The 25,060-nt window shown below is 32.0% G+C and overlaps 1 protein-coding gene across 2 annotated transcripts; it reads left to right on the top strand.

The window, feature by feature from the left end:
- The first annotated feature begins 1,506 nt into the window (after window positions 1-1,506).
- LOC143066282 (receptor for retinol uptake stra6-like) lies at window positions 1,507-24,684 on the top strand. Of its 2 annotated transcripts, XM_076239274.1 has the most exons (19): window positions 1,507-1,570; window positions 2,376-2,452; window positions 8,525-8,600; window positions 9,367-9,452; window positions 10,423-10,556; window positions 12,229-12,398; window positions 13,702-13,946; window positions 14,461-14,540; window positions 15,408-15,469; window positions 15,804-15,975; window positions 16,269-16,344; window positions 16,692-16,770; window positions 17,742-17,790; window positions 18,479-18,593; window positions 20,672-20,773; window positions 21,338-21,501; window positions 22,909-23,037; window positions 23,412-23,608; window positions 24,132-24,684. In XM_076239274.1, the coding sequence occupies exons 2-19, from the start codon at window positions 2,376-2,378 to the stop codon at window positions 24,165-24,167; spliced, it is 2,049 nt and encodes a 682-aa protein (XP_076095389.1). In that variant the 5' UTR covers window positions 1,507-1,570; the 3' UTR covers window positions 24,168-24,684. The 2 variants fall into 2 exon arrangements, with proteins under 2 accessions (XP_076095389.1, XP_076095390.1); XM_076239275.1 differs by lacking the exon at window positions 1,507-1,570 and having other exon boundaries at window positions 2,336-2,452.
- Window positions 24,685-25,060: the final 376 nt, after the last annotated feature.

Raw genomic sequence — 25,060 nt, 5'->3', positions numbered from 1 at the left:
TACCAGGATTAAAATTTTATATTTACAAAAAACTCATCAGTGACGCTCGAATCAAAAAATGTGTTAAAGGCCAAATAAAGTACGAAGTTGAAGAGCATTGAAAACCGAACATTCCTAAAAGTTTTGCCAAATACAGCTAAGTTAATCTATTCCTGAGGTAGAAAATAGTACATTTCGACGTGCTAACCATAAATAATAACGAACACTTAAAACAACATAGAACACCACACAAAAACAGCATTACAGAACCAAGAACTGTCCGTCACATGACTGTATCAACGCCACAAAAGTGACGTCTCATGCAAATTTCTTAAAATTGGATATAAATCAAGATCAGTTTGTTATTATGTTGTTTGATGTATTTTATAACAATAACAAGAATATAAATTATATATAAATTATAAATATAAATAGAATTGTGCAAGTAACTAGATAATTGATTGTATTATGTCGGTATTTCTTCTTAATCAAACTGTAAAACAAATAAATCGTGTACATGTAGTTGTTTTTTAACTAAATAAAGGCATCAGTAGTATACCGCTGTTCAAAACTCATAAATCTATGGACAAAAAACAAAATCGGGGTAACAAACTAAAACTGAAGGAAACGCATTAAATATTAGAGGAGAACAACGACACAACATTAAAATGTAACACACACAGCAACGGACTAAGCATTAGACAAAATCCGAACAGAATAACCAATATAACATCAAAACAAAATACATGAATTTGGGATAGAAAAGTACCATGACACGTCTTTTAGTAATAAGAATTCACACTCAAATATAAGAGAAAACAAACGACACAACGGAAACACAACGTAAAAATGTTACACACACAGAAACGAACTGTATAAATCGTATAAATGACTGGCTGAATAATTATCTTTAATTTTACATACTAATAGAACATAAAATAGAACAAAACTACAATAAGTCATTTAACAATATCCGATCAGAGTTACGAAAACAACATCATAACTAAATACATGAATGTAGGATTAAATGATGGAATGCACATGCTTTTATAGCTAGCTTAAACCTCCCACTTGTATGACCGTCGCATGAAATATTATAAACCACACTACCAACCATCAGTTATTGCATTGATTGTAACTATTATAATGTAATCATTTCCTAGCCTCTTAAATTACGACTTCAGTATCAGAGTTTTACCTGACGGGTTCTACTTGTGAAGGGAAATGAAGACGTGCCCTTCAGTATCAGGTTTATCCCAGACATAGATTACCTTAGCCGTATTTGGCACAACTTTTTGGAATTTTGGATCCTCAATGCTCTTCAACTTTGTACTTGTTTGGCTTTATAAATATTTTGATATGAGCGTCAGTGATGAGTCTTATGTAGAGGAAACGCGCGTCTGACGTACTAAATTATAATCATTGTACCTAACTAATTATCGGATTTTCTTAAAATGTTTACGGTTTTTTTTTTATTATTTTTTTCAAACCTATCGATAGATAACTTTGTTTGACGTTTACATTTGTTAGAGATACATAAAGTTCGAGTACCTTATCATGGCCTCATTAACTAGTATATAGCATATCAGTGGTAAGTTTAGTATTTGTTAATGCACAATATATATAATAAAATGGCTATCAAAATTATGTAACTGATTAATATAAAGTATTATAAATTTTAGTTTAAGAAAATGATTAATTTGTTTTTGCAAACAAGCTATGGAAGTTTTCACATTTGCCGTCTTTATCTATCAGTGTTTCGTAAAGTTTAAGAAATTCCTTTTTAAAATTTGCAAATACATTCTGTTTAGTTTACTTACATTCTAGTTTGTTCTCCAATGTATTTATATTGTAGTCCTGTGGTGTTGAGTTGTCATTTTAATGTTATATTTCACATGGCTATAAAAGAGGGAGGTTTGGCATGTCACAAAACCAGGTTCAACCCACCATTTTTTCTTTTTTTAAAAATGTCCTGTATCAAGTTAGGAATATGGCCATTGTTATATTATAGTTCGTTTCTGTGTGTGTTACATTTTAACGTTGCGTCGTTTGTTTTCTCTTATTTTTGAGTGTAAATTCACATTGCGATAAGACGTGTCACGGTACTTGTCTATCCCAAATTCATGTATTTGGTTTTGATGTTATATTTGTTATTCTCGTGGGATTTTTTCTGATGCTTGGTCCGTTTCTGTGTGTGTTACATTGTAGTGTTGTGTCGTTGTTCTCCTCTTATATTTAATACGTTTTCCTCAGTTTTAGTTTGTTACCCCGATTTTGTTTTTTGTCCATGGATTTATAAGTTTGAACAGCGGTATACTATTGTTGCCTTTATTTAGCTCCCTCTACATATGAAACATTTGTATTCCTTTAATAATACTGTCTTATCTCTGTTGTAGATGTCCCTTTCAATAATTGAGATCCTTCTAAATTATGCACAGAATTCATCTTATGATGGAACATACACGGATTCGAGGTAAGTAGTTTTAAACCGATGTCTCATAATTCATCTTATGATGCAATATTCTTATGATTTATAATACTTAGAATCAGGAACGGATAGGTTGGTGTGGGAAAATCTTTAAATATTTCTATCGGTAGTTGAAAGTTTGGGTTGTCATTCGAACGTTTTAACAACATAGGGTTTAGGTGTCCTACAAACACTGAAAGGAATAAGATATTAGGTATCGTCCAGGGTAAATGGAATATTCCAGTACACAGTATCAATAAGATATTAGGTATCGTCCAAGGTAAATGGAATATTCCAGTACACAGTATCACTATGAAGGAATAAGATATTAGGTATCGTCCAAGGTAAATGGAATATTCCAGTACACAGTATCACTATGAAGGAATAAGATATTAGGTATCGTCCAAGGTAAATGGAATATTCCAGTACACAGTATCACTATGAAGGAATAAGATATTAGGTATCGTCCAAGGTAAATGGAATATTCCAGTACACAGTATCACTATGAAGGAATAAGATATTAGGTATCGTCCAAGGTAAATGGAATATTCCAGTACACAGTATCACTATGAAGGAATAAGATATTAGGTATCGTCCAAGGTAAATGGAATATTCCAGTACACGGTATCAATATGATGCACTGTCTAAAAAGGGTTTCTTTATTAGTGGTCAACTCGTAAATCAGCACATATGCGACCGTAATATATAGTGCACACGTAAAACATGATTCAGAGAATGTACTGAACTGATCGCTGCATGACACTTACTGGCTGTGCAAAGTCAGGAATACGTCTTCAAATTGATAGCGGGAGGCAAAGGCACAATCGACAAGTACACGATAAATATTGAAGAAATAGTGGATCTTCCAATATTCAGGTTAAAGCTCACCAGTAACTTCATCGAGTACGTGACAAATAAGTCCATTGAATCAGTCCAGCACATTTGACTCTCTTTGAATAAAATCCCATTTAAAATGTAAGTGTTGTCAATTTAGAATTCTCACCCTAATCTTCATACAAAAATGAACGTTACAAGTTAATGCCATATGTCTTGTAAAAATGTATGTATGCACTGTAGTTTGAACACCAAAAAGATCAATAAAAAATAAAAAAAAAAGAAGGTAAATCCAGAAAAGCGCTTTGGACGTAAAAAATTAAAAAAAAAAAAAAAAAAAAAAAAAGTTAATGCCAGAACTGCAGCTTTTTTTTCAGACTTGTAAAACCCATCGGTGTCTGAGCCAAAAATAAATGAATTAAAGTAATGTCAAAAGACGTATCATCGGAAAGTATGTGTTCTCACCATCTTGTTTCTGTTAATTGTATCCATGTATTTATATTTACCATACTTCAAATTTATCGAGAAAGTGTATACTTTTTAAGGTGTGAACTTTCAACAACAAACACCTTTGTATCTGCCTTTTTGATTTTTACTATTAAAACTTATTTATTTGCGTATTTGTTAGATTTATTTGTATAGTTGTTTGAATGTGGTGATTTTTATTTGTCTTTATTAATATTACTTTTACTGTTAAGTCTGTTTTTTGAGATATCCTTTTTGACGTAACTCTGTGCTTATGTAACCCATCTTCTTCTTCTTCTTCTTCTTCTGGAAGTCCATCCTATCTGCAGGGTCACCGCATTTAAAAATTTTGTTTATTTTTAAAATTGCGTTATTTAAAATTCTATCTACTGGTTAAAATTTAAAATAATATTAACAGTTAGAATAGGATAAAACTAAAAATTAGTTAAAACAGGAACTTGTATGTACACTATACATTTAAAATTATAAAATGGATAAAAGTAATCTTATCAGTTGTTTATATTCTCTTAGCAACGGAAAGTGAAAGGAACTACTAATCTGTACTAGTAATTGGTTAAATTTATGGACTAGTATGGTTTCTTAATAAGTTTAAATATATGTAATTAAAAGATAAAATGGTAAGGGATACGAATAAAACAAGAAACTTGTAAAAATTAGTTTTAAGTAAAACAGTAGAGTTTGTCAATAGAATTTGGGTCTATAAGATTATTTACAGGGGTAATTAATACATATGCTCTAGTTATGGTTTAACTATGAATTACTTAGTATTAATTAAGTATATAGACAAAGTAGTATAATACTTGTTATATGTTACATTCCCACGACTGACAGCCACTTGTAGTTTAAGCTCAGAACTCAACTGATTGTTCATTTGTTTTCCAAAAGTTGGGTTCTTTTAGCATGCAATGCATAGATCCAGTCTTTGCAGATTCGTTCTAAGTCTCTCTGCTGAGGCACAGTTATAAGGTCGTTCCTAGAACAGTCAACCAACAATTCAAGACGATCCTCATCAGAATCAATTATACTGCAATAGTGGATATGATTATCCTCTAGTAGGGATTTTAGTCTATCTTGATGAATTTTTCTCACACAATTCAGACTTTCACAGTTGATTAGGAAATGTTTATAATCCTCAGGTCCTACCATGCACAATTTGCATTCTGCAGATTTTGTTCCGTCAAATCGGTTGGTAATACTTTGGGTTTTGTAAGTTCCTGTAAGTATCCTGGATTTTTTTATCCCTTTGCTAACATCTCTTTTATTATCTCTGACACTGCTCCAACAGAAGTTTGGTTTTTTAAAGTTCCAGTTGTTTACTTCCATATATTTGAGTGTTGATTTGCTTCTAGCAGATTCGGTCCATCTGTTTTTCCAGGTTTTGTCTATAACTTCATGAGTCAATCGTTTCCAATTTTTCTCAGGATTTAGTATAATCTCATGTGCGGATGGAAGATCATAAGATTTGAGAGTTCTGTCCACATTTATATACCAACTATTTGATTTATCATCTTTTGTAGCTAGCTGTCTAATTCCAATTTTACACTCAATTGAGTTGGGATCTTTTGATATTCTTAGAAATAGGGAAATGGCAGCTTTATGTACGAGTTGCTCAATAGATTCGGCTCCGAGTAAGATATAGATAGCAGCATCTGCAGTTCTTTGTGGTAAGGATAGAATTTGTTTAAAAGTTTTTTTCTGAAAAGCTTCTAATTTTTGTATATCAGTTTTAGTAATGTTGAGAATCTTAATTCCATAGAGCATTCTTGGTATAACATAAGTCCGCCATAGTTTATACGATAATAGTGGATTTATACCATTTATTCCATGTAATCCAGCTCCTAATAGGGAATACATTGTAGCTCTTGCAACAGAAATTCTATTCTCTACATTTGGATTATTTTTCTCTTGTCTTTCAATTCCTAAATGTTTAATGTTTTGCTTTTCGTCTATTTTTTCATTAAAAAGTTGAAGATTTATATCTTTATTCTTCTTGTTTATCATTAGAATATCAGTCTTTTTGCTGTTTATCTTTACCCGATCGTTTTTGGTACAGTTTTCAATGATGCGTAGTTGGGTTGAGGCATCATGTTCTGAGCCAGCACATAGCATTATGTCATCTGCGCACGTTGGGCAACCCACATAATTGGTTCCAATTTTAATTCCTATGTTTGTGGATTCAAGCGTATCAAGGATATTCTTATTATAGGCCTTGTAAAAATTGGCAGAGAGAATTCCACCTTGTTTGACTCCCTGCTCATTTACAAATGTTTCCGAGATATATCCTTGAGATTTAACTTGTGTAGTTGTTTTGTTATAAAGTTCCTTAATTAGTAACCATGTAGCTCCATTAATTCCTTGATGATATAATTTCCAAAATAGGTGTATATGGTCTACCACGTCAAATGCTTTTTCTGCATCCAGAGTTATTAGAATTAGACACTCGTTTTTATCTTTGGCTTCGTTAATTGCTTCAGAGATGAGAAGAGCAATATTAATAGATGATGCACCTTTAGTGAAACCTTTCTGAAGCTTGTTTTGATGTTTATTTAGTGTACCCTCGATTCTAGCTCTAATACAAAGCTCCAAAATCTTACAAATGATGGAAATGACTGTGATGCCTCTATAGTTGGATGGTATAGTAGGGTCTTTGTCTTTTTTGTGGACAGGGGTCAGCAGACCTTTTTTGATGACTTCAGGAACATGCTTTGTATAGAATATATTGTTAATTATGGTAAGTAGGAATTCAGTCAACTCTGTTCCACCATAAATTAGATGTTCTGCAGTTAAACCTTCTACATCCCCAGCCTTTTTTCTTTTTAATATTGAAATACGCTTGGTGATTTCTGTTGAGGTAACAGGTTGAATTGTTATTTCTTGGTTTTCACAGATGTTGACAATGGTTTCCATGTCTAGCTTGACAAGATTATCATGACCAATGTTGAAGTTAGGATTTGAATTGGTTTTGGCTAATTTTTCAAAGTGATCTTTGAAGACGTTATTTATCTCGTTTGGAGTACTTTGAACGACAAAATTATTTTATGATGTGACTCTGTACCTATGTATCTTGTCATACTTTGAATGACCAAATTATTTTATTTATTAATAGTACTTTTTCCGTTAACCCACTTTTTTGTGATATACATTTGACGTGACTCTGTACTTATGTATCCCGTCATACTTTGAACCACACTATTAATTTATTTATCATAACTTTATATTGTTTAGTCAGTTTTTGTTATATCTATTTTGCGTGACTGTATTTATGCATGCCGTCATACTTTGAATGACCAAATTATTTTATTTATTAATAGTACTTTTTCCGTTAACCCACTTTTTTGTGATATACATTTGACGTGACTCTGTACTTATGTATCCCGTCATACTTTGAACCACACTATTAATTTATTTATCATAACTTTATACTGTTTAGTCAGTTTTTGTTATATCTATTTTGCGTGACTGTATTTATGCATCCCGTCATACTTTGAACGACAAAATTATTTCATGTCTACCTGTGCGAATTTCAAACGCGCAATTTTACACCAGTACTCATAACCCTCCTTCCTTGATGGGTGCATTTTACATAGACAAATAAATCGTATAATATAATCAAAATGAGGATGTCAATTTGATGTATGCCTTTTTGTGCTTCTTCGTTACATTTGTTAGTTTATAGTGATTAAGATGATAACACAATGTTGACTTCTGTACCCCTATTTTTGACATTTTAACTATTATGTCTGTTTGTTTTGTTCACGCATCGGTGACAATATAATGGAATGTGATACGACTGTCATACAAGTGAGAAGTTTAGCTAGCTATAAAACCAGGTTCAATCCACCATTTTCTACATTTGAAAATGCATGTACTAAGTCAGGAATATGACAGTTCTTGTCCATTCGTTTTTGATGCGTTTTGTTATTTGATTTTGCCATGTGATTATGGACTTTCCGAATTGATTTTCCTCTGAGTTCAGTATTTTTGTGATTTTACTTTTTATTGTCGAAATCCGGATCAATCCACCATTTTCTACATTTGAAAATGCCTGTACTAAGTCAGGAATATGACAGTTCTTGTCCATTCGTTGTTGATGCGTTTTGTTATTTGATTTTGCCATGTGATTATGGACTCTCCGAATTGATTTTCCTCTGAGTTCAATATTTTTGTGATTTTACTTTTTTCTGTCATGTTTATACAGTTTAAGTTGCTGGATCCCAGTTATTGTTATATTAACTTATTATGTATATTAGGATTGCTCATTCTATTTTTTTCATTAACACAGATAAATATATGTGCTTTTTTATGTTTCTTAATCATATTTAAGGTTTGTATGAGATGTATTTGTTATATAATGAAATATTATTTACACTTAATTACCAATCTGAACACATTTTAAATTGTAATGTTGTGTTTCTGTTGTGTAGTAGTTAGATTATTTTGATAACTATTGATAAAGGTTTTGAAAACTATTGATAAAGATTTTGAAAACTATTGATAAAGATTTTGATCACTTATAATAGACTTTCCTCTTTATGAGTTTTCGTCGGGGTTCATTGTTTATATTTAATTGTTTCTATGTATATGTTGCCTGTCGTTTGTTTTTTGTTGCACTTGTTCTGTTGTTTCGTGTTTTCCTCTTATAGTTGATGTGTTTACCTCAGTTTTAGTTTGTAGCCCGGGTTTGTTTTTTTTTCTCAATCGATTTATGAATTTGGAACAGCGGTATACTAGAGTTGCCTTCATTTATTTCATTTACAGTACTGGTTGTGCAGCGTATGATGACCTTAGTTCTGATTCAGAGTATTTATTTTATCAGTTAATGGTAATACCATCGGTAAGTACAGCGTACAATGACCTCCGTTGTAATTCAGTGTATTTATTTTATAAGTTAATAGTTATACCATCGGTAAGTACAGCGTACGATGACCTTAGTTCTAATGTTCTAATTGAGAGTATTTATTTTATCAGAGATGAATTGGCATTGTTCTCTTATAATTGATAAGTTATTCATATATGAGAAAACCTACTTTATTTTCATAGTTTCTTTGAAATATTTTGACAGTCAACATGTAAACAAAAACACAGTATTCTCGACTTATGTTATGATATCTAATAAATCTGACTATGAACAGACAAACGTGAATCGCAAATAACAACATCTTCTGCTTAACCTGCATCACCCCGTGTGATCATACCTGCATCATACGCTTTTCAAGTGTTAGCCAATAACTATGACAAACAATGAATCATATAAGTGTAGAAAGTTATCAAGTTGTATGGAATGGATTTTGATTTTAAAATCTCCATTCAACATAATCATATACGGTTAATACAATTACACAGGAGACATTTATCACAAAATCTGTACCTGTTGATTGCAGGGAACATTTTGAACTTTGACTGTGATGTGACTTTTCTTTACCCGAATCTTTGATGACAGTGAATTGACTTTTATCATGTCAAGCGAAAGATGCAATCTTTTCTTTCAATATTGGAAATTTTTGTCAATCATTTTCTTATATCAAATAGTTTCCATTGCATAAACTTGGCATTCCAATCATTTTTGAAAAACTGAGACTGATGTTAAAATATATCTTCAGGTGTTAGAGTTCATACTCTTGTCCTTCATGATTACAAGACAAACGAAATGGTTAGACAAATGTTGGTCAAGACCTGGTATATTGTAGTAAGTATATGGTAGACAAATTTTGGTCCAGACAAGGTATACTGTAGTAAGTATATGGTAGACAAATGTTGGTCCAGACGAGGTATACTGTAGTAGTTTATTAGTTAGATAAGTATTGGTCAAAACAGGGTTTACTATAGCAAGTAACATGTTGAGACAAATGATGGTCAAGCCCTGATTAATATGAAAATAAAAAAGATGTGATATGATTGCCAATTAGACAACTCTCCACAAGAGACAAATAACACAGACGTTAAAAAATCACCAAACGGCCTTTAACCATGAGTAAACCTCATACCACAAAGGCACAGATAGGACGTTGAAGGATATTTAAAACATCCCTACTACAAAACAGACATACATGTACTCGCAGTTACTGACAGCTACATGTAGTTCAAAGCCAATAATAACAAATACAAAAATCATGAAACAAGGACTTAAGTATCAATCCACACACATCCACCATCCAATGGATTTAGTGTAAAGGCGTCATTAACGGTCAGAAAGAAAAACACATGACCTTGTGCAATACCAGAATACAGGTATTGACAGATTGTAGAATGTTTTGTATATAATAATAATATTAATTTGGTTTTGATCAACTGATAACAAAATCAATATGTATACAAACAAAATTAATATTATAAGATATAATTACATTGTTCAATTGTTAACCTTCATGAAGAAGTTGTTTTCAGAAGATAGATTAGTTTACCCGGATCGTTTCTAAATTTCAGGGCTCGGTAAACAGCATCTTTATAAAAACAAGGACGAGCTCCACGATTGAAATACGTTTTCTTCAGACACACATCTGCTGTTAAAACGAACGTTGCAAAAGATGTTTGCACTATTTTGAAGGGAAAAAAAATCTTACCCAATATTTTTAATATATCATGCTTTTTCTTCAATAAAATGTCCTGCTACATCTTGTTGTTATGTTCTGTGAAATTTTATTTCTTTTCTATTTCAGCCCAATGGATATATACGAAATGAAGAACAGAATATCTTTTATCGCTGCATTTGGTGCTATTTCCTTTCTGTTCTATGAAGTTATATTGAACAGTAGATATATATTTCCTTTTACTGGACATTTGGGTGTCCGATGTAAGTTTCATAAATCAATGTATCTTCATTTATATATAATACAACACAAAAATAAAACAAAAAAGGTAAGAGTACATAAACACATATATCTCTATTCAATAAACATTTCGGATTACAGTTATCCTTCATGAGTTTGAAGGGAAAATTTCTTATGATTTTCTGTTGCTTTTATTTAGGACGAGGCTCTGTATGTATAAATTCTAAACGAAACACCACATCAAGCCGATGTTGTTAGCACTTGATGTTTTTTAATATCTCGTCTGGTATATCAATGTTCATTTAGGATACGTGGTACCGAAAAGATCAAACCATTTTTTCTTAAAACGCCCTACCAATCAGGATAGAAACATCGAAAGTGGTTATATTTAAAACTGTCTTTGTCCTTGAGGGAATGTGGTATTGATGGCAGATCTTTAATTATGTGTACCAAATGTATGCCTGTAATTCTTTGTAACTAGTTACTGATCAAAACTGAGAGATAGATGACACCAAAGGGATATCAAAACTGAGAGATAGATGACACCAACGGGATATCAAAACTGAGAGATAGATGACACCAAAGGGATATCAAAACTGAGATATAGATGACACCAAAGGGATATCAAAACTGAGAGATAGATGACACCAAAGGGATATCAAAACTGGAGATAGGTGACACAAAAGGGATATCAAAACTGAGAGATAGATGACACCAAAGGGATATCAAAACTGAGAGATAGATGACACCAAAGGGATATCAAAACTGAGAGATAGATGACACCAAAGGGATATCAAAACTGAGAGATAGGTGATACCAAAGGGATATCAAAACTGAGAGATAGATGACACCAAAGGGATATCAAAACTCAAAGGTCAATGTCGCGTTGTTGGAATAATACATAACAAATGAACAAGTTCCCAATTTGAAAGCTGAAATCATCTCTTTTGTCGTTAAAACAGGTTATCAATGGACCTTTTTTGTCATTTTTTTTACGCAACTTACGATATGAGAAAGATTTAACTGTATCTGTTGTGTACTTTATTTCAAGTCCAGTAAAATAATGCGTTGGAAATGCCAGTTATTGAAGACCGTATGTTGACATTTAAAACTGCAGCGTATGTGTGTACTTTTGTATTTGTGTGCGTATTAGTCGTTGGAACCTTTGTCATATAGTATACTCAAAATAAGTGCACGTGTATTTGATATTTTGTGTTTAATGTTTATTAACATTCGTGTATTAATTATTATCGCTCTTTTACGATGCCTGTACCAGGTCATGAATATAACAGTTGTTGTCCATTCGTTTGATGTGATTTGTTATATGATTTTGCCATGTGATTAGGGACTTTTCGATTGAATTTTCCTCAGAGTTCAGTATTTTAGTGATTTTACTTTTTACGAAATTTTCCTTTGATCTTGCTGACTGATAATTTTCTTTCTTAGCGAAGTCGAATGATATGAAAGTTATCTCTAGAAAATAAGGACACACGTGCCCGTTATCATGAAGTTAACAACGTCGTCATACTTAAAATAGCAATAAACAGATTATCATTGGTCATCTTAACTCGATTGCCTTTCTCGCTTTCGCCTTATCTCGTTGAGAAGATGAACGATAATGTATAATTATAATATTGTCAAACAATTAATCCATAAAAAATATTATTGTATAACATTTTTTTTTTTGTATTTTAGTTTTTGTGATATTATTCTCAGTAGTGTGCTATGGGTTCATCTATTTCCCAATATTTGCGGCATTAACCTTGAAATCCCCGATTGGATACGCCATTGGATCATTACATGTTTGGGTGTTTACATATAAAGCTTATGATGATACATTTGGATGTGCTTCCAAAATAGACAGTGTAAGTATGAAGTGGTATTGTTCAAAGCAAACGGAAAGAAATTATAACTGTTTTGTTCAATGATGAAATGAAATGAATTTGTGATAGAAATAGACATAGCAATCTTATTTTGATTCGGCATAGCATAAAACACAATGCATGGTGAGTTTGTCGCAAAGTGTATACAAAAAAAATAAAAAACGAATCATGCACAAATAAACCATGCAATTTGATAAAGCCAAACAACAACTTTTCAAATTAGACTTTATAATTTTTTGTTGACCGTTGTTTTATGTCTATTTCTCAACTTTATTCCTATATTAATTATTGCATCTAATATTCATAGCAGTAGGATATTCCTAGATATGACCCTTGCATCTAGGTGTAACATTGGATTTGTATAACAGGTGATCTACGCAAAGCATTACATTCTTACTGTTTGCACACATGATCTCGCTCTGTTAGAAGCGTATGACAGTCCGATCACTTTTCACTGCTGTGTTTGTATGATTCATAAGACTTGTGATTTTATTTAACTTTGATACACCACTGTACCATAGGTTTTGTGTTCAGCAACAAATAACACACCAAAATTCGGGATTATAATATGTAATACTGTATGCATACCATGTTGCAAACTAATTGTTAGGTTTGAAGGAAGACAGTTTACCACACGCGAATTTTTTATCTTATTCCTTGTAATAATACGAAACTCTTATGCAAATTCAAAAAGGTGAAGTTCATAAAAAGGGACTTGATCAAACGCTATCAATCAACGGAAATATTGAAAAACAACCATCATATTTCTGATATATTTATGACTTGGCACAGACATTTTACGACAAAAAAGTTGGTTAAGCCTAATTTGATAACTTGTTAAAACACCCACTTGTATTACAGGATATGGTTCCCTTCTATTGACAAATTTGGTGAGAAACTAAAACAGACGTGTTTTTCTCTTCGACTCATTGGATATCATACTACATCTCCTTATTTTTTAAATTAATAGGTTGATGTAACAATAATTGTGATCCAATAGCCTAAACTGTCACGGTAAACATACGTCATAGATTTACACACTAAACTGACTAAATGACAAGTGGGACCTACCAATTTGACGGTATCTGACTAGACATCAGATGATCGATGATAGTTGCATGACATCAAGTTCTAGGGATGAGCAACTAACAAGAGACGACGTTTGTGGTTGTATATAATCAAATGGCCTAAATGCTTATTACACAGTGACAAAAAACTACAATTATCGGTCTCATGATAATTTTAATTTAATTTAAAGAATAAATAAAAATTATCGCTTTTTCAGTTGGACCAGTTTTTGGTTGTGTTAAGAGACTGGCCTAAACTTCTTGCAATATCATATTTAGCAATCGCAATGCCTGTTCGATTTTTAATTTCTGTGAAATTGTTCCCTCACATACCAATGATAAATCCCAGAGAAAATACAGTTGGACCTATGAAAGATGAATTGGAGAAAATTCGATGTTCATTTCAAGGAAGACATATTCGTAAAATATTAGATCCACCTGTTGAAACTGTTGAAGAAGATAAGTAAGTTCTTGTTTGTGTCGAGTATGTCTTTATTATTACACATGATCGATTTGAGTATAGGAAACAATTTATTGACATATTAGAACATATTTAATTAGTCACGCTGGGTAAAGAATCGGTACCAATATGGTATATAACAGAAATGTCGTATGCTATAAAAATAGATACACTATCTAAAATTGTGGCATTAATGAAAAAGACATGGGATTGAACACAAATGAGACAGCAAATCCAACGAAGCAAGCTTTAAGATAGACTGCCAAATTACATAGTAGTCAGCATACATGTATGGTTGTCCAATCGTCTTAATCTAGATCAGTTGTTAATAAATCTAACAGAGACTATCAATTTAGATATTAAAGCAATACAAAAGCAATGCTTTTCACGAAACACTTGTCCTTGTTATTGCTATAAGTTGATATATAGTCAACGGCAGGGAGGAATTCCAACAAAAGATTATTACAATCAAGAAAACTGATTTAATAACTAGTATATAGAGAACATTTTGTTTAAGAGTTATTGATGGCTGCAGAGGGAAGATGTTTATTTGCTGTGAAGATCTCCTGAAGCCATGGATATACAGAAATAATCCAGGTAAGCAAGCTTGAAAAGGTGAATTTTATAATTACATTTAGGTAAACATTCAATCCGTCAAAGTCTATTGAATTTAAATACATCAAATTAAAAGCAATGTCTTCTCCTGTCTTGTCCTGTCTCCAATCAGTCAAAGTCTGTTGAATTTATATATATATATATACAACTCGTCTAAACATCAACCCAACAATGTTAGATCTGTAAATTTGCTTTCGCAAATTTTTGGTTCTTCCCTCGCCGGGATTCGAACCCATGCTACTGTGATATCGTGACACCAAATCGCCTGCACTGCAGCCGTCCCGCTAGACCACACGACCACCTGGGCTCTCAAAAAAAGAGCTTTCGGTGGGCATGTGTTACCTTTCCACGTCAGTTTTAATCTAGCGGCGTACTACAGTACATGATATGTAAGGCATGAAGATGTTATTGTTACAGATCAGCTAAATTATCTATAGTAAAGGATCCTACAAATTAATGTAAGATACAGTCACAGAAAATAATTATATTCATAAGTACGTCTGAGTCAGTGACAACCCTACAACAGATGTATCCATCGGATCGCCATCAATGATGGTGATACATGGCTGTGTACATAATGTATATACAACTCGTCTAAACATCAACCCAACAATGTTAGATCTGTAAATTTGCTTTCGCAAATTTTTGGTTCTTCACTCGCCGGGATTCGAGCCCATGCTACTGTGATATCGTGACACCAAATCGCCTGCACTGCAGCCGTCCCGCTAGACCACACGACCACCTGGGCTTATATATATATATCAATGAAAGAATATATTTCAGTCAGAATATTGGGGAGCGACATTTGTTTTTGAATAATTGGATAATGTTCGTAATTTTTTTTTTCAGAATTCAAATACTCTGCAAGAATTTTATCCGTTTATTTTGTATGCTTTATTCTTATTTATAAGGTACGTAACATTGTATATAAGGGAGAGAGAATAATTAAAAAATGGATCAATTTAAAAATATTGAAAGAATCTTTAAATTCAGTATTTCGGAGTTTTACTTTTTTTTTTTATAAAATCTCAATTGAAAATTTGGAATATTTGTTGATGCAAATTAAGCCATTGATTGTCTACGTATAATTTGTTTTTATATCCTACACAAATATTTTCATCGAAAAAAGAACATACGGTATGGTAACCTCTGAAAACATATACTTCACAAATATAGTAAAACAATAAATATTTACTGTACATATCATCACCATTTTGAACAATTCATATTTTACTTTTATTGTAGATATCTGCAGAGTTTCTCTTTTTTCTGGTTCCCCTATTTGATTATTTGTTGTTGTATATAGCAGCAATCATGGAGTATATAGGATGGTACCCTAGTATTTATGACACGCCAGATATAGAATCAGCAAGAACTCTACTGTATATTGTATACTACTCTGTTGACTCTATGAAAAGTACGTCAATGTAATTTTTAAATAAATCTTATTTCCATACTTTCATAACTTAGCGCAGTTCATATTCATTTGGTTGCTGTATGTAGTGTTTATTTGTAAAAGCAAGCTAAGTTTTATAGTTTTAATTATCTTTTTATTTACTGAATTTATTTTTTTTATAATGGTTAAAGGAATCGACTGTAAGTTATCAGTAGTTTACAATTGATATCTATTAAAACAAATTCAATTATTATTTGAATAATCTTCATATAAGTTTTTAGCTGAGTTTAACTGCTTTTTTGTTTTGTTTTCAGTATGTTTCATTTGTGCCTGTGTCATTGAAGTATTACTGTCTTGTATGATAATTTTCCACATGATATCTTCCTACAGGTAAAGGATTTAACTTCTATTAATGGATACAGTTTTCTGTCTTTTTTGCTTGATTGCTGGTTTATTTAATACCGTGTTGTGTCTAAGTTTGGATTATTTTTACGAGAGAACAAGAGGTTTGAAAAATTATTTCCATATATATTGCAATTGGAATGTTTAACTTGAAACATTTGTTTACTGTAATGAAATTTGAGAGAAAAAAATTCAAAGGAAAATCTTTGAAATATTTTCATTACACATATCTGTCAAATTGAAATTTTTTTCAATGTTATACATTCTTTTTGTAAAGCAAGGTTTTACGTTTTTTCCTTAAAAAATTAATTGAAATAGTATGTTGTTCTCTTTAGGAAGAATCTTATTGGATTATATAAAGGATCCAAAATACACATACCTCCACGATCAGAGAAAAGTAACCCAAGTATAATGGTAAAATATAAGAAGCTATAGAAATGAAAACAATGTCCCTCTTTTATAGGAATTGAGGGATTTGCACGTATTACTTTTTTAACTCTTTTACAAAGATATGACATATGGAGTTCAGCATACAGGTATACTAGTATGTCGACATCTCAATTTGGTCCTTCTATGTATACTAGAAGAGATTGCGATTACTGATACAATGTAACGAATGGATTTTTACCACTGAGTTCATTAACCGTCAAATTTGGTAAAATTTCAGTTAATGCAATGATTCATAGTCATTTACAATAAAATTAACGGTACCAATTTTCTTGCACCAGATACAAAATATTAGGAAAACCTACTGCGTTTAAAAAGATTTCGGCACAGAACATTTTTTCAATAAGACTTAGAATAATTGGTCATAATTACATTTATTATGTGAATATGTTAACAAGCTCTGTTACGTACGAATACCTTTACTTGATAGATATAAGAAGATGTGGTATGAGTATGAGTGCCAATGAGACAACTTTCCATCAAAGTCAACATGTATATTTAGGGCGGAATAAGATTTTTAAGTTTTTCTGTATCTTTGACAATATCTTTTCGAAATTCGACATTCGACATTCAAATACTTATATTGGCAAACAAAATAAAAGTACTAGTATTACAAAAGAACTAAATAAGTTTGAATAAGACTTATGGATATAGCTTGCCCGCTCTCTATTAAACTATATTATAAACGAGTCATTACAATCATTTAGACAATAAAGTAAGAAACATTGAATATAGGCCTCATTTCTATTGTAGCGGTTTACTTTCGTTTTCGCCTGGTATCCGTTGAATATATTTTCTTTATAAATTCTTTATGAATAAACATTTCAAGTTACTAGTATAAGAAAAAATAATGCATTATGAAATGTTTCATATTCGTATTAAAACTAATGTGAAATAACTTGAATGTCCTTACTGTTTTTGCACTTGAAATGTTGTAGGTTGGAACAATGAGGTACACAGGATATCAAGTTGGGTATATATTGTGGGGTAAGTACATCAAAAATGAAATACCTTCTTTATTTTATCAGCAAAAGTTAAAAAATAAGATGGGGTCAAATTAGTATTTTCAAAGACTAACTTATATGCGGAAAGGAGGAAAATGAACAAACACCAAGTAGACAACCATTGCATTATTACATTGTTATGTCCTATTGCATTATACATCTAAAAGGGATGAGAGATACCAGAAAGAGACACACACTCACAAATCGAAAGCAAACTGACAACACCATGGCTAAAAAAAGAAAAAAGACAAATTAACAAACAATAGTACACAAAACACAACATAAAAAATTAAAGATTAAACAACACATTATCTTTGTTTTACGATGATTCAAGAATGATACGAAATATAGGTTACAATAATAGACTGAATTGTTCGAATTGACCCCCACGATAACCAAACTTTTCACCACTGTGTAATTCTTTAAGACTCTTGAGTTCAAAGTGTCACATGAAGACTTACAATGTTGATAAATAAATTTTGAAATGTAATCATAGCTAATTATTTTCGTCCCTTTGAATTATTTTGTTGGATATCTTATGCAATAGTCAATATTCTTTTTTGTGTTATGTTGTTTAATAGATCTTATACAGTGGTCAATATTCTTTCTTGTTTTCTATTGTAGGATATCTTATACAGTGGTCAATATTCTTTCTTGTTTTTTTATTGTAGGATATCTTATACAGTGGTCAATATTCTTTCTGATTTTCAACGTTATCGCCTTAATAATTAATTTATACAGAATTGGAGCTGCAGATTTTATAACTAATCTTATAAAACAGTTATGGTAAGATTGTGCAAATAAACTCATCATAGATACCGGGACTAAATTTAGTATATACGCCAGACGCTCGTTTCGTCTATTAAGTTGACTATGAATAATTGTATCACAAAAACGCTGAACTCCGAGGAAAATTCAAAACGAAAAGTCCCTAATTAAATGACAAAATCAAAAGCTCAAACAAATAAAAAAAAATGATAAAAACCTGGCATCTTCCTGACTTGGTACAGGTATTTTCTCATGTAGAAAATGGTGGGCTAAACCTGGTTGTATAGCTAGCTAAACCTCTCACTTGTATGACAGTCGCATCAAATGTCATCATATGTACAACGATGTGTGAACAAAACAAACAGACATAATAGGTAAAAATGTCAAAAATACAGCAGTCAACATTGTGTAACAATCCAAATCACCAAACACTATGTGTGTGCTTACTAGCAAACTGATTAATTAAGAAATGAGACTCTTCAAAATTGATAAACTATGACAGGTCCTAAATTCATTTGGATTTGATTATTTTTTTAGCTACCCCACTACGGACCCTTATGAGATAATTTTTATTTTCCTATATTTTGTAGATCTCTTTACTATGAATTCAAAAATACAACGATAAAAGAAAAGTCAATAGGCTTGTTTTTCTCTCAAAGGAAGCGAAATACCTATTTTCCAAGATGCATTCCACGAAAAAGAAACCCTAAAAACACGAACAGTTATCACTGTACTTTAATAATTATAAGAAAATGTGGTATGGTTGCCAATGAGACAACTTCCCATCAAAGTTCAAAAAATGAAGTGGATGTAAATCATTATAGGCCTCCGTAAGTGAGAAATATATCCTTTGTTTACCCCTTGTTTGACGTGTTTGAGCTTTTGATTTTGCCATTTGATAAGGGACATTCTGCTTTGAATTGTTTTAGAGTTCGGTATTTTTGTTATTTTACTTTTAACGGGTTTAAATATATCTTTTTTAGAACCTAGCCCTCCCCTTATATACTTGATCATGTGAATTACAAAATTTACAGAACGTATAAGATAAAAATCTGATTACAAAATCATTTACCTCTATAGTGCCAATAAAATATTCAAAAATAGCCCCTGGTATTATGATAAAATTAGATACAAGGCGTGCGATATGTCTGTTTTGTCTGCAACTTGTACATCAACGGTGCTGGAACCAAATCAGTTAGAGAACGAAATCTCTCACATGTTAGTACCAAATATGAGGCAATAAATGTATAGGAATTGAACATTAAATCATTTAAGTAATTTATGAACATTTATTTCAGTATAAAAAGGTGAAATAGTTTCCAAGTTACATCGAAAAGAAAGGACGTCCATGGAACGTGAAAATACTAAACGCTCGACTAAATAAACCAACAAAACGAATGGAAAAAAATAGATAATATCGTGTCAAGGAGTTGTTTTTAATAATGAAAGCAATCTAAAAGAACATATGCTGGTATAAAAATTACTAGGATCACGAACATACACAATTATCAGACGAGGATTTGGGTTTATATAAATGAGACACCAGCGCAGCAAATTAAAACATCTGATGAATGTTGTACGTTAAATAAAGTAACGGCAATCTTCCGTATCATATATCAACCTCTTAATCGCCCCAGTGTCGATACATTTAAGAGGGTGTCTATGGAAAAACCAGGCAGTGGATGGCACATGACAGTTAAATTTTGTTTTTCTATTAACTGCAACAAGGAGAGAAAGAATACATAGAATGCACTGAAAATTCATTAAAAAGGGGAGATAACTCTTCATTTTGTACACAGTTTTGTTGCGTTGTTAGTGAACTTTAAAATCATTTTCTGAGCCATCCACTGTTGATTCAAAAATATCATTGACATATATCTCCTTTGTATGATATAAACATTGCATTGGAACCAAAAATTAAGTGGGAAAAAAATTATGTTGTGCCACCCATATCATAGGATTTGCCTGATATTTACTTGGACAGCCTCTTAAATGTATTTAACACCGACTGATAAAAATATGCTACCAAATTCCTCAATTTGATTTATCCAGACTTCTTCCTTGACAATGTAATATCATCATATTTCTATTGTTAGGCCAGCACCAATAACAGCTTTAGCATTAAACTTGATCCAGATACTCCTGGCAAAGTTTGTGTTTTTACAGGAAAGAGGAAACCTTCTGGCGATAGATAATAGGTAATGAATGATGTACATGTTTATAGGTAAAGGATGATATACATGTACATACAATGCGTGGAATTGTGTAAAGTTAAGTCAAATTTATTTAAAAAGATGTTGTTCTTTCGAATAAGTAAGATTGGTTTACAATGTCGATACAACGGGGTATCTTTTTTTAAACTCTTTTGGCTGTGTTTATATACTTCATTATTGAAGACTATGATACATTGGTTTCACGGCATGCAGATTTTACTTTGGAGAGTAAAAATTAAATAAATAGTGCAACTAAAATTAAACCTACAAATGTGATGATAAAAATAAATGTTCACAACGTCACAGGTAACATAGGTTAGCAATAATGATCAACAAAAACAATCAAATACCATCAATATTGGTTCTTAAGTATCTGAATGATTATCCAATTTTATTGATTTAATTTTGTCATTCTATATGCATTTCTTTTAACTTCTAATGCTCTATAAACGAAATAATTGATAATAATAGCACAAAGGACTAAGCGTTTATTTGCTATTAAAATAAAATTCTGAAATAAAGACCAATTCGAACTCACTTCTATTTCAGACGAGGATTTTTCTTTTTAACCTATTTTGTTTTCTTCTACAACACCTTTTTGGGGGTAGTGTCATGTCTCCTTCGGATAATCAAAGCGATTGTGATTGGTGCGTTATTCCTGGGACGCCTTGATCATAGTACACTACCGCGAAGGTTCCAACTTATGGATCCAGGTAAAAATATGATACATGTATATGAAGTTGAATCTTCTCCCTGTAAAAAAATTAACAGATATATTTAAATGTCTCAAGCAAAGTGTGTATGTAAACCAAAGTTGTTTAAGTATGTGAAAAATCGAAAAGAAGTTTTTGTGTTTTATATAGTATAAATATCTGATCATTTAACGCTATGTTTTCTTCTACCTTTTCCTTGTCAAGAGTTATCTTTTATCGTAACTTCATGGTTTTGATTAATTCATTTTGTCACATTTTAGGAAGTTTGGAGTTGATTACATATCTAGTCTCGGTTAAAGCCATGAATACATTTTTATTTTAAAGCGTGCCAAAGTTAAGGCGCCGATCTATTGCTGAGTTGTTGTCTGTTTGATGTACGTCCTGCATCACCTTCTCTGTATTTTGTCGTCCGTTGTCTCCTATCACCTTTTATAGAAATCGCTTCCTATGAAATTACTGGGCCGAATTGAACGACACTCAGTCATAATCGTATAAGGAGTATCTAGTTTAAACAAATATGTCTGATCATCCCGCTTGTTATCGCTCATATCCATCAATGATAGAAATAAAACATAATACAAAGGAAGTTATTAACCATCAAAGAAAAAGAATATATAACCAGGTAGAAATGTTCTGAATTATCTACATATCGTCCATTTTTACACAACTGTCATGAAGACTTCTTATATGAGTTATTGCCCTGAAATGACAATACTTTTCAATAAAATTGAGAATGGAAATGGAGAATGTGTCGAAAAGACAACAACCCGACCATAGAGCAGACAACAGCAGAAGGTCACCAACAGGTCGTCAATGCAACGAGAAATTCCCGCACCCGGAGGCGTCCTTCAGCTGGCCCCTAAACAAATATATACTAGTTCAGTGATAATGAACGCCATACTAAACTCCAAATTGTACACAAGAAACTAAAAGTTAAAATAATAAAAGACTAACAAAGGCCAGAGGCTTCTGACTTGGTACAGGCGCAAATATGCGGCGGGGTTAAACATGTTTGTGAACCCTCCCCCTATACATCTAGCCAATGCAAAAAAGTAAACACATAACAATACGCACATTAAAATTCAGTTCAAGTTTGACAATTATCTTTAAAACTTTAATCGATAAAGAGAAACTGTATACACTAATGATCAGTAGGACCCGCTCTACAAATAAAAGTAAATAAAGCACATTGACTCCTCATAGGAGTTACTGCCTTGAAAGACGATTTTATTTCCCATTTATAATAGAGATTTTTTTAAACTAAATGGGAAAGAGAGGAACTGTTAATAGCAAATACGATAACGATACAAGATTTAAGTCGTGCATATTATAATAATTTGAATAACTTTTGTCGTACAAAGAAATCTGTACATTGGTTATTAGAATAATTATGCACTTTATTGTCAGGATTTGATGCCTATGTTGGATTCATGCATATGGAGAACGCTCATTTCAATCCTATAGTGCTAACGTTTCTGTCTCTGTTGAAAAGGAAGACAGATAGTGACACTAAAAACAAGAAAGGGATTGAAAATGGTAAGTCTGTACTATTTATATGCATATTTAACATATTTTTAACAATTGTTCTGATGTATGTAAAACAAAAAGTGTCTTGGTTTGAACAGAAAAACATGCTGAAACGAATAGTGTCCCGGTAAGAACAAAACAAAATGCTACAATAAAATAGTGTCCAGGTATGAACAGACAACATACTCAAACAAATTCTAGTAGGTTCCAGTTATAAACAAAGAAATATGCTCTTACAAATAGTATCCAGTTATGACCAGAAAAATATGCTACTGTATGTCAACAGAAAATTTAAGGGTTAAAACTGCAATAAAAATGATAACAACAACATCGATAAATAAACCATTATGACTTATTTGTCAATTCTTAAATTTGTATTGTAGAACTTTATGACGTCAAATACAACATGAAAGGTCACCCTCATAGATTAGCCATCCGTAGATGGCAGCTTTCATGTATGTTGCATTATAATCCTCAACTACGCATAATGAGAAAACAGTATTTATCTAACCTTCGACCTAGTAAAGCTGGTATTGTTACGTCAAAAAATGAAGTCAAAGACAAACCTTCTGTGTCAGTGGTATGTATTAAAATAATTGTTTTGAAATTATAGTGAAAATGTAAAAATGTAAAAATCTGAATGAAAAACGAAAAACACTTATGAACCACATCAACAAAAAACAACTACTGAACATCAGATTCTTGACTTAGGACAGGTGGAAACAAATGCAGCGGGTTTAAACGTTTTACTATGTACCAACCTTCGCGCTTATCTGAAAAAATAGTATAACATTACAATATAAAGAAGACGCACTATAAAATATCAATTGATATAGCTATAACTCAATCAAAAGACATGTTAACGCAAATGAACACATACACTAAACGACTACATTTGATATATGACACAATGTAAAAACAAAATCATTCAAATAAGGGGTTATATGTTTAACAATTTTGAATAAAAAATAAATAGAAAAAAATGCCGCCACATAGAATATATGTTTATGTCACTACTTCAACTTTCAAAATATTTGTCTAAGTACGTGTACCTTTGTATTGAACATATAGACATTTATCTATTTTATTTACTTTATTTGCAGACAATTCCAGGAAAAGACGTGCAAATGAAAGTTTGAACCCAGATAAATGCTTTTTATCAGCAGCCATTTTACTGAAACTTGTATAACATTTAGTGAACATATCAAAATAAACAGAAAAATGTATATAAGGGATAGAAAAAGTATCACAATTGCATAAGGCTCACAAAAAGTCGAACTATCGTTTAAACGACAAATCACAGGACTGAACATTGGAATAACGAAAAGTTACACGACTGGACATTAAAATAACGAACGATCACACGATTGAACTTTGGAATACCGAAAAATTACACGCTTAACATTAATACCGAAAAAGTACACGACCGAACATTGTATTACCGAAACATTACACGACTGAACATTGAACTACCGAAAAATTAGACGACTGAACTTTGGAATACCGAAAAATTACACGCCTGTAAAATGCCTGTACCAAATCAGGAATATGACAGTTGTTATCCATTCGTTCGATGTGTTTGAACTTTTGATTTTGCTATTTGACTACGGACTTTCCGTTTTGGATATTGCTTTGTTTCATACACAACAATGGTCAATGTAGACACATGGACCTTTACTTAGGGAGTGGTTTCATACACAAGAATGGTCAATGTAGACACATGAACCTTTACTTAGGGAGTGGTTTCATACACAAGAATGGTCAATGTAGACACATGGACCTTTACTTAGGGAGTGGTTTCATACACAACAATGGTCAATGTAGACACATGGACCTTTACTTAGGGAGTGGTTTCATACACAACAATGGTCAATGTAGACACATGGACCTTTACTTAGGGAGTGGTTTCATACACAAGAATGGTCAATGTAGACACATGGACCTTTACTTAGGGAGTGGTTTCATACACAAGAATGGTCAATGTAGACACATGGACCTTTACTTAGGGAGTGGTTTCATACACAACAATGGT

Source organism: Mytilus galloprovincialis, chromosome 3 (assembly GCF_965363235.1).
Source record: "Mytilus galloprovincialis chromosome 3, xbMytGall1.hap1.1, whole genome shotgun sequence".
Classification (NCBI taxonomy): domain Eukaryota; kingdom Metazoa; phylum Mollusca; class Bivalvia; order Mytilida; family Mytilidae; genus Mytilus; species Mytilus galloprovincialis.
Note: the sequence above shows the minus strand (reverse complement) of the source record. Positions and strands in the feature narration are given on the sequence as shown.